The sequence below is a fragment of the Hyla sarda genome, chromosome 9, assembly GCF_029499605.1.
Source record: "Hyla sarda isolate aHylSar1 chromosome 9, aHylSar1.hap1, whole genome shotgun sequence".
Taxonomy (NCBI): Eukaryota; Metazoa; Chordata; class Amphibia; order Anura; family Hylidae; genus Hyla; species Hyla sarda.
Window position 1 is genome coordinate 163,085,101 of NC_079197.1, and position 15,418 is coordinate 163,100,518.

Below are 15,418 nucleotides of genomic sequence, written 5' to 3' on the forward strand. Positions count from 1 at the left end.
CCTCCCCGGGGGGCACTGACGGGTCATCAATTGTAACAAAGTAAGCAGGGATCCGATGACCCCACCAGAGTTGCCGAGAAATGCACCAATCCCTGCCAAAAAAATAGAAATTCGATGTCAGCCGAAGTACAATTGGAAAAAGGAGGTATACTCTATGGGGGAGATTGATCAAAACCCGTCCAGAGGAAAAGTTGCCCAGTTGCCCATAGCAACCAATCAGATCGCTTCTTTCATTTTTCAGAGGCCTTTTCAAAAATGAAAGAAGCGATCTCATTGGTTGCTATGGGCAACTCAGCAACTTTTACTCTGGACAGATTTTGATAAATCTTCCCCTATAATCTCATAGAAACAATCCCAAAATAACCAAATATCTAACGCCAATACCCCCCAACCAGACGGCGCAATGCTCACCTGATGTTATCCATCCAGCTGAACCAGGTTTTGGTGTGGAACTCGGGTTTGATTGACAGGGTCCCGTCGCGGACGGCATCGGCCGCTCTCTTGCCCATCTCATCGCAGCGCACGTACCACTGAGGCTTCAGGAGCGGCTCCACGATATCCTTGGAGCGGCTAAAGAAGTAACAAAAACACAGATATAGCAAAGCTGAGCAAGTCATTTGGCACAAATCGTTATGGGGGAGATTTATCAAAACCTGTCCAGAGGAAAAGTTGCTAAGTTGCCCATAGCAACCAATCAGATCGCTGCTTTCATTTTTGAAAAGGCGTCTGCAAAATGAAAGAAGTGATCTGATTGGTTGCTATGGGCAACTCTGCAACTTTTCCATTGGGCAGGTTTTGATAAATCTCCCCCTATATGTGTGTTTTTTGGGGGGTAGTGATGCAAGCAAATCTACAGAAAAGCACTACCATAAAAGGCCTATTCACACTACAAATTTCCCGAGTGGAATACGTTACACCAGCAGCCTTCCATTGTTTTCAATGGGGATCTGCTGCACCACTCACACTATGGAAATTCTACGGCAGACATTCTGGACGCCAGATGCAGCTGAAAGAATGAACATGTCCATTCTGTCTGCAAAATCCACCTGGAAATGCATTGCAGTCTATGGGGACGGCGTATCTAGAGAGCCCACTATAGATGGAATCTCTGTCCGGAATATCTCCAGGCGAAGATTCTATAGTTTGAATGAGCCTTAAAGGGGTACTCTGCTGCTCAGCGTTTGGAACAAACTGTTCCGAACGCTGGAGCTGGGAGCTGGTTACTCCATAGCCCCGCCTCTCATGATGTAACACCCCGCCCCCTCAATGTAAGTCTATGGGAGGGGGCGTGGCGACTGCCATGCCCCCTCCCAAAGACTTACATTGAGGGGGTGGGGCGTGACATCATGAGGGGAGGGGCTATGACATCACGAGCTCCCAGCGCCGGCTCCAGTGTTCGGAACAGTACCCCTTTAACTTTTTAGGGGTTCTATAAAATTGGAAAAAACATAAAATTGTCAAGATTTATCCCAAGAAACAGCAAAACTCATCTCCCTGGGCTGTGTTTGGTATTGCTTAAAATGGGACTAAGATGCAATATCTGACACAACCTGTAGAAAAGAGGTGGCGCTGTTTTTGAAATAATTTATTTTTATATTTATGAATATGAAAAAAACTGTAACTTTTTCTTCTCCCTTACTTCTCAGAGGGTGGAATATAACCTGCCACACAAGTTCCACCAGACAGGCTGTTACTTAGATAAGGCTCTGTTAGAAGCATATTCCAAAATATTCCAATGAAAACTCTGGGACAAAAATTGTGCAACACCCATCCCTATTTGTCAAGTAAAATATCAGACACCATACCGGAAGCCCTGCGGACCCCATTATGGGTCAATGGGGTCGATCAGGTGCCATAGCAACTAAACAATGTAGAACAATGGAAAGCCCTAATAGAGTTGTGAACAAGTCAGTGTATCCAAACCAGGGTGCCTCCAGCTGTTGCAAAGTTAAACTTCCCAGCATGCCTTGACAGCCTTTGGCTGTCTGGAGCATGCTGGGAGGTGTTGTTTTGCCACAGCTGGAGGCACCCTGGTTGGGAAACACTGCCCTAAGCAATGGTTTCAAGGGCTTGTTACCTGCAGACTGGGACCACCATAGGATTGTCCTTTATTTCCTTGAATAATCCCTTATCTTTCAAAGCTTGCAGGACGGCTTTCCTGGCTTCAAAACGTTTCATTCCCTAAAATAAAACATAAAATAAAATAAATAAATATATATATATATACACACACACACACACTTTATATATAAAGATTATATTATAATGTTATAATTAAATTACATTTATTTGATATAAAAATATATATCTATCTATATCTATAAATATCTATCTATCCCTATATCTTTATCTATCTATCCCTATATCTATCTATATTATATATCTATCTATATCTTACACACACACAATATCACGAATAAGCATCACTGAAAAGGACCATTTGCTCAGCTTCTCACCAAGAACGGTGAAGGAACGTTCACCAGCAGCCCGTTGTCGTCCATGATGTTAATAAAGCCCAGAGAGTGTCTCATCCCGACCTCGTAATCGGTCTGGTCATGAGCCGGGGTGATCTTCACCGCTCCTAAAATGGTGGAAGAGAGAGAAGATGATGAGAAGACAAGAGCCACTTTCCTAGATCGGTGTTTCCCAACCAAGGGTGCCTCCAGCTGTTGCAAAACTACAACTCCCAGCAAGCCCAACAGCTGGAGGCACCCTTGGTTAGTAAAAGTAGATTTCTTTTATACTTACTGTAAAACCTCTTTCTCTGAGGATCCATTGGGGGACACAGGATCCGTGGGTATATCTTGCTGACACTAGGCATTAACAAAAATGAAGTCGACCCCTCCTGGCAGGATATACCTGGCCACTGACTCTGAGCTAATCAGTTTAGTCCCAAAGCAGTTGGAGGAAACTGACAAATCACTACAAAGTGGGTGATGTCGCCCCCAGTGGATCCTCTGAGAAAGAGATTTTACAGTAAGTATAAAAAAAATCTACTTTTCTCGTTCGGCTCCATTGGGGGACACAGGAACCGTGGGACTTACCAAAGCAGAACCCAGGGTGGGAAAGCAGAACCCAGCCAGAGAATCGGGCGGATGGCAACGTCACCGCCGCCTGCAAGACTTTTTCGCCGAAAACCGGCGTCACCGCAGAAGTGTGCACCTGGTAGAATTTGGTGAACGTGTGCACGTGCGCCTTACATACCTGCAGGGCAAAAGCCCTGATGAAGACCGCCCAGGAGGCCCCAACAGAGCGGGTGGAGTGTGCCGTAACCTGGAAAGGGGGGGGGGGGGGGGGCCTTCCCCTTAGAACGATAGGCCTCTGATTTGGCAGACCGGATCCATCGGGATATTGTCGCCTTAGAAGCTTGAAGCCCCTTGCGCCGGCCTACCAAAATGACGAACAGTGAATCAGAGTGGCAAGAAGAAGAGGTGGCCGAGAGATTAACACGCAGAGCTCTGACCACGTCCAAGTTGTGGAGAGAGCGCTCCTTGGGGTGAGACAGGGCCGGCAGAAGGAGGGAAGGACGATATCCTCATTAAGATGGAAAGAGGAGGCCACCTTCGGAAGAAAAGAAGGCAACGGTCGAAGGGGGGGGGGGGGGTCTGCAGGAGAGAGCCGCCAATTTCAATACCCGCCGGATGGAGGTCACAGCAATGAGAAAAGACACCTTCCAAGAAAGGAAGCAGAGAGAGATCTCCCGAAGGGGTTCAAATGGGACACCTTGCAAAGTGGTGAGAACCAAATTCAGGTCCCAGGGCGGAGTGGGAGGCCTGTAAGGAGGAGCGTCGTGTGCCACACCCTGAAGGTGCTAACATGAGGATCAGAAGCCAGGGGCGCTGAAAAAGAATGGAAAGCGCGGACACCTACCCCTTGAGGGAATTAAGTTCCAAACGCGTTTCCAGCCACGACTGCAGAAAGGAAAGCAGGTTTGGCAAGGAAAAAACAACAGGAGATGGAGCGGGCGTCGCACCACTGAAAATAGGCACGCCAGATTTTGTGATAAATCCTGGCAGAGGACGGTTTACGTGCCCAAAGCATGGTGCGAATAACCCGGAGAGAGAAACCGCGAGCCCTCAGCAACGCGATTTCAACTGCCACACCGTCAAACGCAGCGGCAGTGTATTGGGGTGGCAGAGAGGACCTTGAAAGAGAAGGTCGGGCCGATCCTGGAGCCGCATGACAACGTCCGCCACGAGACGAATCCTTGTCACCTTCGCAATTTGCCATGAGGCTGCGAGTGCCCCCTGGTGATATAAGCCACAGCCGTGGCGTTGTCCGTTTGGACCTGAACGCCCACGGAGTAAAAACTCCCAGTGGAGGAGACAAAGAAAGATTGCCCGAAGCTACAGGATGTGCGCGCTGGCACAGGATTGAAAGTGGCTCAGTAAAGAGAGGTGGAGCGCCGGGCCGCGCAAAAATAGTGGGCGGAGCTAACCACCGGAGGAGCAGAGCTGAAGCCGCAGGCTAAATTTACAGGCGCCCGCTGGCTGCGGCCCCCACTTCCAGGCACCACGTGCTGCCAGAATTAATATGGAAGCCAGCTGCTGACTCCGGGGGTAATGGGATTGCGGTGGCAGGAGCCGTAACAGGGCTGTGCGCATACAGAACGCCACGGCCTTAACAGAGCGCCAGCCCATGTGACTGTCATAAAGACTGTCGCACCGCTGATGAAAGGAGCTCCGCATGTTCGGGCAGTGGGAGGTCCGCACAGAGATGTCGGCAATGAAGGACTAATGAGGTACTGGGGGGGACTGGACCCCCGATCAGGCTCCCTGCCCAAGGAGAAATAAAGTAATTGATAACAAGGATCCGTAGAAGCCTAAAAGGGAGAGAGCTAAAGGCCGGAAGGGATGGAGTAGGGGGAGAGAGTTAGGGATACTTACCTAGAAGGAAGATATTCCCTATACTCACCCCTGAAGTCTTCAACCAGCCTGGTGCCACACTGCATCATGCCCGGCTATAACAGCGGGGTGAGCAGTGGCAAGAGGGGGCTCGGACCCAGAGCACGTCCCTAGAGCTGGTCGTGGCGAGAAGGGGTTAATGGTGCATACTTTATGGACCGTGCCCCTTGTTTGCAAGTGGGGGATCAGGCAGCGCCATGCTCCTGTTGCCCCAACCTAGATAAAATAACAAAGGAGAGAAAAAATTAACTCTAGCAAAACAATAAAAAGAAGACCAGGTCTGAGAACTCCAGACCTGTGTCTGCCTCCTACTAACACTAAGCTAAAAACTGATTAGCTCAGAGTCAGTGGGCGGGTATATCCTGCCAGGAGGGGCAGACTTCTTTTTTGTTAATGCCTAGTGGCAGCAAGATCAGCAAGATATACCCACGTTCCTGTGTCCCCCAATGAAGCCGAACGAGAAAACACTGTCTTACGTGGTTCCCACACTTACCAGTGCCGAAGCTCATATCCACAAACTCATCCAAGACTATGGGAAGGAGTCTGCCGGAGAACGGGTGAACCACAGACTTTCCTCTCAAGTGCTGGAATAATGAAAAAGGGCATAAGAGAGTAAGACTTATTAAAGAACATCCCAAAAATGTCATAAAAAGGAACACTCCTATACCTGGTACCGCTGATCCTGTGGATGTACCGCCACGGCCGTATCCCCCAACATGGTCTCCACACGAGTGGTGGCCACCACAACCTCCTCACCTAAGAAGGACATGATGAACAAGTCATAAGAAGACAAGAAAAAGGGACCTGGAGAGATATCAAGGTATATAGGACCTCACCTGTATCTTGAACCTTATATGCAAAGGAAACCAACACCCCAAATTCCACCCCCTCAGTGTATCCAGGCACTGGCAGTACTGTGCGACCCGTCAGCTCCTTCTTGTCTACCTGCAATACAGTATTTGTGGGTGTAAATGGTTAAATTTTGGAACAACCTAGAGCAGTGTTCCCCAACCTCCAGCTGTAAAACTACAACTCCCAGCATGCCCTGTCAGATTTAGGTATTTCAACAGCTGGAGAGCCACTCGGCAAAGATATATTTTTACTTTCTGAATATATCAAAAGTTTTTTTAAAAATTGGCAATTTTGCTAATGGTCTTCATTTAAAATTTCTTATGCAGACCTGGGTGTCTCCATGGTTACAGACTACAAAAAGACGCTGTGTAGTCAGACCATGCAGCCATATTCACTCTATATATCCCCCTACTTCTGACCTATCTATCCAATGTACGTTAGCAAGAAGTATCTTATAGTCATTATATAATTTATTTAATTTATTTAATTAATTTCTTATTTTCAAGATCTCTACTTGCAGTCAGTGAACAGAATTATTTTTTGTTTGCATCTAAGGCAGAGTTTCCCAACCAGGGCGCCTCCAGCTGTTGCAAAACTACAACTCCCAGCATGCACGGACAGCCTTCGGCTGTCCGGGCATGCTGGGAGTTGTAGTTTTGGAACAGCTGGAGGCGCCTAGTTGAGAAACGCTGATCTACAGGCTCAAAAAGGGTAATCCATAATAAAATAAATGTTTTCAAATCTGCTGGCACCAGAAAGTTATACAGATTTGTAAATGACTTCTATTTAAAAATCTTAATCCTTCCAGTACATATCAGCTGCTGTATGCTCCAGAAGAAGTTGTATAAATCTTTCCAGTCTGACCACAGTGCTCGCTGCTGACACCTTTGTTTGTGTCAGGAACTGTCTAAAGTAAGAACAAATGCCCATAAAAAAAACCTCTCCTGCTCCGGACAGTTCCAGGTGGCAGCAGAGAGCACTGTGGTCAGACTGAAAAGAACTACACAACTTCCTCTGTAGAAGACAGCAGCTGATAAGTACTGGAAGCATTAAGATTTTTATGTAGAAATAATTTACATTATTATCTGTATAACTTTCTGTCACCAGTTGATTTTAAGACATTTTTCTCCTCCAGAGTACTCTTTAAGCCCTTAAGGACCAAGCGTTTTTCAGTTTTTGCATTTTCGTTTTTTTCCTCCTTACATTTTAAAAAATCATAACCCTTTCAATTTTGCACCTAAAAATCCATTTCATGGCTTTTTTTTTTGCGCCACCAATTCTACTTTGTAATGATATCAGTCATTTTACCCAAAAATCTACGGCGAAACGGAGAAAAAAAAATCATTGTGCGACAAAATTGAAGAAAAAAACGCCGTTTTGTAAATTTTGGGGGCTTCCGTTTCTAAGCAGTAATTTTTTTGGTAAAAATGACACCTTCTCTTTATTCTGTAGGTCCATACGATTAAAATGATACCCTACTTATATAGGTTTAGACGTAAGAATAAATATAAGAATGTTCCCGTTCTATGACAGCAATCAGAGATCTTAAATGGTAGCTAAACTAGAAAGCTACACTATACTAACCCAGCCAGTAAATAAAAGCCAATCTAACTATCTTCTAGGACTATAAATAAAGAAATCCCCACAGTATCTGTCCCTGCAGCCTTTCCTCACCTCTATATCGGATATAGCAGAGTTGAGGGTGCACGACCAGTTGACAAGACGCTTGCTGCGGTAGATAATTCCGGCTTCGTGCAAACGGATAAACGCCTCCTGAACGGCTTGCGATAGTTTCTGCAGGAAGTAAATAAGAGAATTCATATGTAGGGAAGGAAAAAATTATAGAAAAAGCAATGAAGGAACATGGTGGCTTCTTACTGGTTCCATTGTGAAACATGCCCGATCCCAGTCCAGTGAACTTCCAAGAATCCTCAACTGGTGATAGATCCGGTCTCCTTTTCTAAAAGGGAAAAACCATGTGAGGCCCAGTAGTGTTTCCCCAACCAGTGTGCCTCCAGCTGTTGCAAAACGCTGTATGCAATGATGTGTAACCAGACTGTGACTCACTCTGCCTTCCACTTCCAGACCTCCTCTATGAAGCGCTCTCGGCCCAGGTCATGTCGGTTCTTCTTGTGTTCCCTCCAGAGCTTCTTCTCCACCACCACCTGAGTAGCGATCCCCGCATGGTCACAACCCGGATTCCATAAGGTCAGCTCGCCGCGCATCCGATGCCTTAACATACAGCAATAGGTGTAAGGCCGGGTTCACACCACGTTTGTGCAATACAGTTACCGTATACATTTTCAGTGTGAAAACCGTACAGAACCATATTGAAAACCGTATGCCAAACGATGCGTCAGGTTGTGTCCGTTTTGCATCCTGTACGGTTTTGTCCGGTTTTTACCCCGTACCCAAAACCGTAGCCTACCATGGTTTTTGGTCCGGGTGGAACACCGTATTAAACGGTATTTTATTTTTTATAAACGTGGGAGTCAATGGGAACCATATGTGCATACGGTTCCATCCGGTTTTCACCATACGGTTTTTGACTTTGCACAGTTTTTTTTTCATGGAATTTCAATCAAACAAGTGAAACTTTATTCATAATGGAGTGAAAAGTTAAAAACCACCTACGTTTTTTTTTTTTCTTAAAAAACGGATGCAACCAGACATCATTTTTCAAACCATATACGTTTTTTAACCGTATACGGGCTAAAATTTGTACACACGTTTTAATACAGTTTAGTCCAGTTTTGAGGAATCCGCTCTTCATCAAAAACTTCATACGGGAATTGTATTGCAAAAACGTGGTGTGAATGCAGCCTTAGGGTGGGTTCACACCACGATTTTGCTATACGGTTTTGGCATACGGTTTAATTTAAAAGACAAACAAAAACGTATGCAACCGTACGGAAAACCGTGCCCATAGACTTCCCATTCAAAAATGTATGCACCATAATGTATACAGTTGTCTCCGTTTTTCAAACCTTACGGTTTTTAACTTTTTTTTTCCCGGACAGAAAACCGTGGCCTACCACGGTTTTTGGTCCGGGTGAAACCGTAAACGTTATATGAAACCGTAAGCGTAAATGTAATTTTTTTTTAAACATGGGAGTCAATGGGAACCGTATGTGCGTACGGTTCCATCCGGTTTTCACCATACGGTTTTTGACTTTGCACTGTTTTTTTTCTTGGAATTTCAATCAAACAAGTGAAATTTTATTCATAATGGAGTGAAAAGTTAAAAACGTATATGGCTTTCTCTTAAAAAACTGATGCAACCGGACATCATTTTTCAACCGTATACAGATAAAAATTTGGACACACGTTTTGATACAGTTTAGTCCGGTTTTGGAGAATCCGTTCTTTAATCAAAAACCTGATACGGGAACTGTATTGCAAAAACGTGGTGTGAACGCAGCCTAAGAGATACATGTTCCTGCGCCATCGCATGCATCTTGAGAATGTCTTGTTATATGGATTATGAATACTCACCAGCGGGTCAGGCTGTCCTGGATGGCGTTGGTGAGGGCATGGCCAAGATGTAGAGATCCGGTGACATTTGGGGGAGGGATACACATCATAAACATGCCCTTCGGGTTGGGTTCTGAGATACTTTTTCTCTGTAGTACAAGAATAAACAAGATGATCCAATGATGGTCTCCAAACTGCAAAACTACAACTCCCAGCAATAAGGGGATGAAAGACTAACCCAACAAATCATATCTATCTGATCCCATATAGATGTCTCAATACTTTCAAAGATTCTACTTTGATAACAAGGTGGAAAGCCCGGCTTCAGAACCGTTATAGCAGTGTTTCCCAACCAGGGTGCCTCCAGATGTTGCAAAACTACAACTCCCAGCAACAGGGGACAATAGTCAGGGGTGCGGAATACACAGTGCGGTAACAGAGGGAGCGGAAGGAATGATGTGGCACATAGGAGATCAGATGGGGATTAAAGGGGTACTCCGGTGGAAAACTTTATTATTTTTTTTTTTTTTTAATCAACTGGTGCCAGAAAGTTAAACAGATTAGCAAATTATTTCTATTAAAAAATCTTAATCCTTTCAGTACTTATTAGCTGCTGAATACTACAGAGGAAATTATTATTTTTTTGGACCACAGTGCTCTCTGCTGACATCATGACCACAGTGCTCTGTGCTGACACCTCTGTCCATTTTAAGAACTGTCCCGAGTAGGAGCAAATCCCCATAGAAAACCTCTCCTGCTCTGGACAGTTCCTAAAATGGACAGAGATGTCAGCAGAGAGCAGTGTGGTCATGATGTCAGCAGAGAGCTCTGTGTTCCAAAAAGAAAATAATTTCGTATGTAGTATTCTGCAGCTAATAAGTACTGGAAGGATTACGATTTTTTTAATAGAAGTCATTTACAAATCTGTTTAACTTTCTGGCATCAGTTGATTTAAAAAAAATGTTTTTCCACCGGAGTATCCCTTTAATAATCCTAATCCATCCAGTACTTATTAGCTGATGTACCAGTTGATTTAAAAAAAAATTAAAATAAAGTCTTCCACCGGAGTACCCCTTTAAAAAAAAAAGGTACAGGGGGTATCAGAGGAGAGTTGAAGAGGCACAGGGGGTATCAGAGGGGGTTGAAAAGGCACATGGGGTATCAGAGGGGGATTGAAAAGGCACGGGGGGGGGGGATCAGGGGGGAGGGAGAGGTGTGGCACAGGGGGTGAATTGATTGGCACGGGGGGGGGGGTCAGAGGGGAAAAATGGCACAGACGGTGATACAGGGGGGGGGAATAGCACAGGGGGGGATGAAGAGTAGAATGAAATGGCACGGGTGGGGGGGGTATCAGGGGAGTTATAATATGGCACAGGGAGTGATACAGGGGGGGGGAATTGTAATAGCATAGGGGGATCAAGAGAAGGATGAAATTGCACAGGGTGGGATCAAAGGAAGGAATACGTGGCACAGGGGGGATAAAGTGGGGAATAAAATTGCTCAGTGTTTCCCAACCAGGGTGCCTCCAGCTGTTGCAAAACTACAATTTCCAGCATGCCCAGACAGCCAAAGGGATGAAATGGCACAGAGGCGTAGCAGCCACATTTTTAATGCTGATACGTGGAATTGATGGTATGGCGAGGAGTGTCTCACCAAACCATGCACGTCTTTAAATTATGTCAACAACATAAAAATTTGGGGAAAGCTCTGATCTACAGCCTTGGAGGACTTAGCATGTCTATCCATTACATAGGAAAACACATTGATGGGTGTAATGCTTCATTTCCCCTGTGCATGGAAACCAAACACTCACTGACAGGTTTCCCCTCAGATCACAGCTGATCAAGGGGGTTGCCTGTAATCATCTGATCTTTAGGGAAACGTCTTAAAGGGGTACTCCACTGGAAAACATTTTTTTTTTTTTTTTTTTAAATCAACTGGTGCCAGAAAGTTAAACAGATTTGTAAATTACTTCTATTATAAAATCTTAATCCTTCCAGTACTTATCAGCTGCTGTTATGAGATTCACAGGATGTTTCTTTTCTTTTAGAATTTCCTTTCTGTCTGACCACAGAGCTCTCTGCTGACACCTCTGTCCATGTCAGGAACTGTCCCGAGTAGGAGCAAATCCCCATAGAAAACCTCTCCTGCTCTGAACAGTTCCTAAAATGGACAGAGGTGTCAGCAGAGAGCACTGTGGTCAGGAAAGGAAAGGACATAACAGCAGCTGATAAGTACTGGAATTTACAAATCTGTTTAACTTTCTGGCACCAGTTGATTTAAAAAAAAAATAAAAAGTTTTCCAGTGGAGTGCCCCTTTAATAAAGCAGACAAACCCTGATGGAGGACTAAGGACAACATGACACTCACCCCATACTCTGGTTTGAAAAATCCTTCCTTCTCCCACCACGGGTACCAGGCAGCCTCCACATACTGAGGACTATAGGAATCCGGCATAGAACTAGAGACATCCTTCTTCTCTCCTGGAGGGGTCGGGATATCATAGGTGATCACACCGAGCTCCTTCTTGTCTTTCTTCTCCACCTTCGGTTTCTTCTGTGGTTGAGAGCAGAAGAGGAGAGACAATGGTGGGAAACATGAAGGTGGATGCTGGAATAGAAGCTAATGGCCGATCTGTGGCCTCCTCACCTCGGTCTGCTGTCCCTTCAGCTTTTCCTGCTTCTGCTGGAAGCGCTCCAGCTTCTCTTTTTTCTTGGACTCCTTCTTCAGCTGGGCAGCGGTCTTGGGAGGACCATTAAGTAGAGGAGGGTCTGATGTAACAACTGGAGGGCTCAGGTCACTCCTGGCTTCTGAGCGGGGGAACAGAAGGCGTCACAACAGCATTACATTAAATTGGGAGAAAGCAGCGCATTTTTGTGCCAATGGGGTGACACAGGGTGCCCTCGCTGTCTTACTCAGTGTTTCCCAACCAGGGTGCCTCCAGCTGTTGCAAAACTACAATTCCCAGCATGCCCGGACAGCCGAAGGCTGTCCGGGCATGTTGGGAGTTGTAGTTTTGCAACAGCTGGAGGCACTCTGGTTGGGAAAACACTGGTCTGACTGCTTAGATGTCACGGTCACTAATGACCTCTGTAGCTGCAACAGAAAGTCAGGAGTGCCCCCATATTCTCATACTATACATTCATAATGCTGGGCACTAAGGTAAAAATCAACTGTGTGCATAATGTTATCCCCTGTTGTCCCACTGCCGGATCAACCCGTACACAATAAACCTATCTGTAACAACCTGACATGAAAAAATACCTTAAAACCACACATATAAGATAATGAATAAAAATACACATTAACGTAGGAATGGTTTTAAAGGTATTTGGCTGTTACCGATATGTTTTTTGTGTACGGGTTGATCCGGCAGTGGGACAACAGGGGTTAAAGGGGTATTCCAAGAAAAAAATGTTTTATATATCAACTGGCTTCAGGAAGTTAAACAGATTTGTAAATTACTTCTATTAAAAAAATCTTAATCCTTCTAATAATTATTAGCTGCTGAAGTTGAATTGTTTTGGCTGTCTGGCAACAGTGCTCTCTGCTGACACCTCTGCATGTCTCGGGAACTGCACAGAGTAGAAGAGGTTTGCTATGGGGATTTGCTTCTAAACTGGGCGGTTCCCGAGACACGTGTCATCAGAGATCACTTAGACAGAAAAGAACAACCTTAACTTCAGAAGCTTATAAGTACTTAAAGGATTAAGATTTTTTAATAGAAGTAATTTACAAATCTGTTTAACTTTCTGGAGCCAGTTGATATATAAAAAAAAAAGTTATTTCCTGGATAACCCCTTTAATTCCCAGGATTATTCCCTGGAACTCCTCCTTCCCACTTCCGGATCCCCATATATACCTGACTATTCCTAAGACTTCGTGTGCATAGAAGAAGGGTTTTACCCGAAACGCACCCACACTGTCTTTCTGTTGCTGTTTTATTGGCTGTTTCGCATATTTTGCGGTTTTTACTGGGATCCGAATAAAGTCTTCATGATTTACCACTGGTGTTTCTGCACTTTATCCATATCACGTTGGAGTCAAGCCGTGTTGGGGATCAAGCGAGCGGACCTCCTCCCTCTCCATTGAGTGCATAGTGTGTTTCTACATTGCATGTTTAAAATTTTCCCTTTATTATCTACTTTTGCGCTATTTTTGTGTTGGCTGCGTAATTTTATGGGGGAGTTTTATCAAAACCTGTCCAGAGAAAAAGTTGCTGAGTTGCCAATAGCAACCAATCAGATCGCTTCTTTCATTTTTGAAAAGGCTTCTGAAAAGTGAAAGAAACGATCTGAACTTTCCCTCTGGACAGGTTTTGATAAATCTCCACGGTGTTTGGTGCCTAAGGGTTAAAGGGGAATTCGACTACTAGGACCGCATGCAATTTCAAGAATGGGGCCCATCTCTCCCCGCTGAGCGCTCTCTCTGGGCGCCACCTCCCGAGACAAACTGGTATCAGCAGTGACGGACCATGATAGACTATGGATAGGGGATATGTTTTTTAATACTTTTACCACCTTTTGAGGGTAGGATCACACATCAAGCATACTTGATACTGTGGATGTGCTTCCGGCAGTCACGGAGCAATGGCAGAGCAAGCGCGCTTGCTCTGCAGTCGCTCTGTGACCATCAGCAGCGTGCCCGCAGTGTCAAATGCCGCTGATGCAAGGTAAGCCTATCCCCACCCTTATAGTACATTCAGACGAGCGGATCCATAGCGTATTTTACGCCTTTAGATGGGCCTGCTCAGAGCAGCACTATGCCGCTACGAGCAGACACACTGTGCAATGTGAGAGAACGGCCGTGATGTGCGAGTACACTGCACATGGTGACTCGCACATTGCAGTGTGTCTGCACGTAGCAGCGTATGGCCACTCCGAGCAGGCACATCTGAGGCCCCCTGTAACGGTCCTTCGGCGGCGGATCCGCAGTCCAAAATACGCTGTAGATTCGCTCATCTAAACGTACTCTTAGGGTGCGTTCACACGTGAGTATTTTTGCTGCAGATTTGCTGCTACAGATTTTGTTGCCCATTGACTTCAATGGGTAGCATAATCTGCTACAGCAGATCTGCAGCAAGAACACGCACATGTGAACGCACTTAGCGTGTATTCACACGTACAGTATCCTGTGCATATTTGATGCTCAGGATTTGAAGCGGTGTTCAGTCATAAAATTTACATTGAAATCTGTGGCTTCCAATCCTGGCCATGAAATATACGCAGAATACATACGTGAGAATACACCCTTTAAGCATCAAACAATCAAGCAGTCTAAGTAAAAATTCAAAGAGAGTGTTACTACCAGGGCTCAAGTCCTGCAGGAATGCGTGGGAACTGAGTTTCTGCACTTTTTCCACAGCAGGAATACCATTCCCATTAGCAGGAGTCCAGCAGGACCAGCCCTTAAAGGGGTAGTCCGCCCCTAGACATCTTATCCCCTATCCAAAGGATAGGGGATAAGATGTCAGATCGCCGGGGTCCCGCTGCTGGGGACCCCCGGGATCGCCGCTGCAGCACCCCGCTATCATTACTGCGCAGAGCGAGATCGCTCTGCACGTAATGACGGGCAATACAGGGGCCGGAGCATCATTACATCACGGCTCCGCCCCTCGTGACGCCACGGCCCGCCCCCCGTCAATACAAGTCTATGGGAGGGGGAGTGGCGGTCGTCACGCCCCCTGCCATAGACTTTCATTAAGGGGACAGGCCGTGATGTCATGAGGGGCGGAGCCATGACGTCACGCTGCTCCGGCCCCTGTATCACCCGTCATTACGCACAGAGCGAACTCTCTCTGCGCAGTAATGATGGCGGAGTGCCGCAGCGGCGATCCCGGGGCTCCCCAGCAGTGGGACCGCGGCGATCTGACATCTTATCCCCTATCCTTTGGATAGGGGATAAGATGCCAGGGACGGAGTACCCCTTTAAGTGGGAGTTCCTACACATTTTTTTCCCCTGGACTTGACCCCTGGTTACAACCAACAGTGCCGATTCCTTACCTCCGCTTAGTGGGGCCACCTCTCCCAAAATCTCTTTAAATTGCGGCTGGTTTATACAGGTCAGGAACCAGCGGGTGACATTAGGAATAGACTGTCTGAAGAAAGGAGAGAGGACCTGGAACGGGCAACAGAGGAAAAGAAAAGGTTACCAACACTGGTAATACTTTGCAAAGGAGGCTGCTTCCC

At 45.9% G+C, this 15,418-nt stretch overlaps 1 protein-coding gene across 5 annotated transcripts in view; it reads right to left on the reverse strand.

Moving 5' to 3' along the window:
- Nucleotides 1–15,418, reverse strand: part of VARS1 (valyl-tRNA synthetase 1) — a 69,929-nt gene that overhangs the window by 26,695 nt on the left and 27,816 nt on the right. For 4 of the 5 annotated variants that reach the window (XM_056539523.1, XM_056539526.1, XM_056539528.1 and 1 more), the window contains exons 4-17: nt 15,233–15,347; nt 11,880–12,040; nt 11,601–11,786; nt 9,252–9,379; nt 7,824–7,988; nt 7,635–7,716; nt 7,431–7,550; nt 5,736–5,849; nt 5,572–5,655; nt 5,398–5,488; nt 2,457–2,581; nt 2,078–2,181; nt 412–570; nt 2–92 (exon numbers count right to left, since the gene is read on the reverse strand). In XM_056539523.1, the coding sequence (XP_056395498.1) occupies nt 2–92; nt 412–570; nt 2,078–2,181; nt 2,457–2,581; nt 5,398–5,488; nt 5,572–5,655; nt 5,736–5,849; nt 7,431–7,550; nt 7,635–7,716; nt 7,824–7,988; nt 9,252–9,379; nt 11,601–11,786; nt 11,880–12,040; nt 15,233–15,347 (1,725 nt within the window). The remainder of the gene's footprint in view (nt 1; nt 93–411; nt 571–2,077; nt 2,182–2,456; nt 2,582–5,397; nt 5,489–5,571; nt 5,656–5,735; nt 5,850–7,430; nt 7,551–7,634; nt 7,717–7,823; nt 7,989–9,251; nt 9,380–11,600; nt 11,787–11,879; nt 12,041–15,232; nt 15,348–15,418) is intronic. The other variant, XM_056539525.1, reaches the window with a different exon arrangement.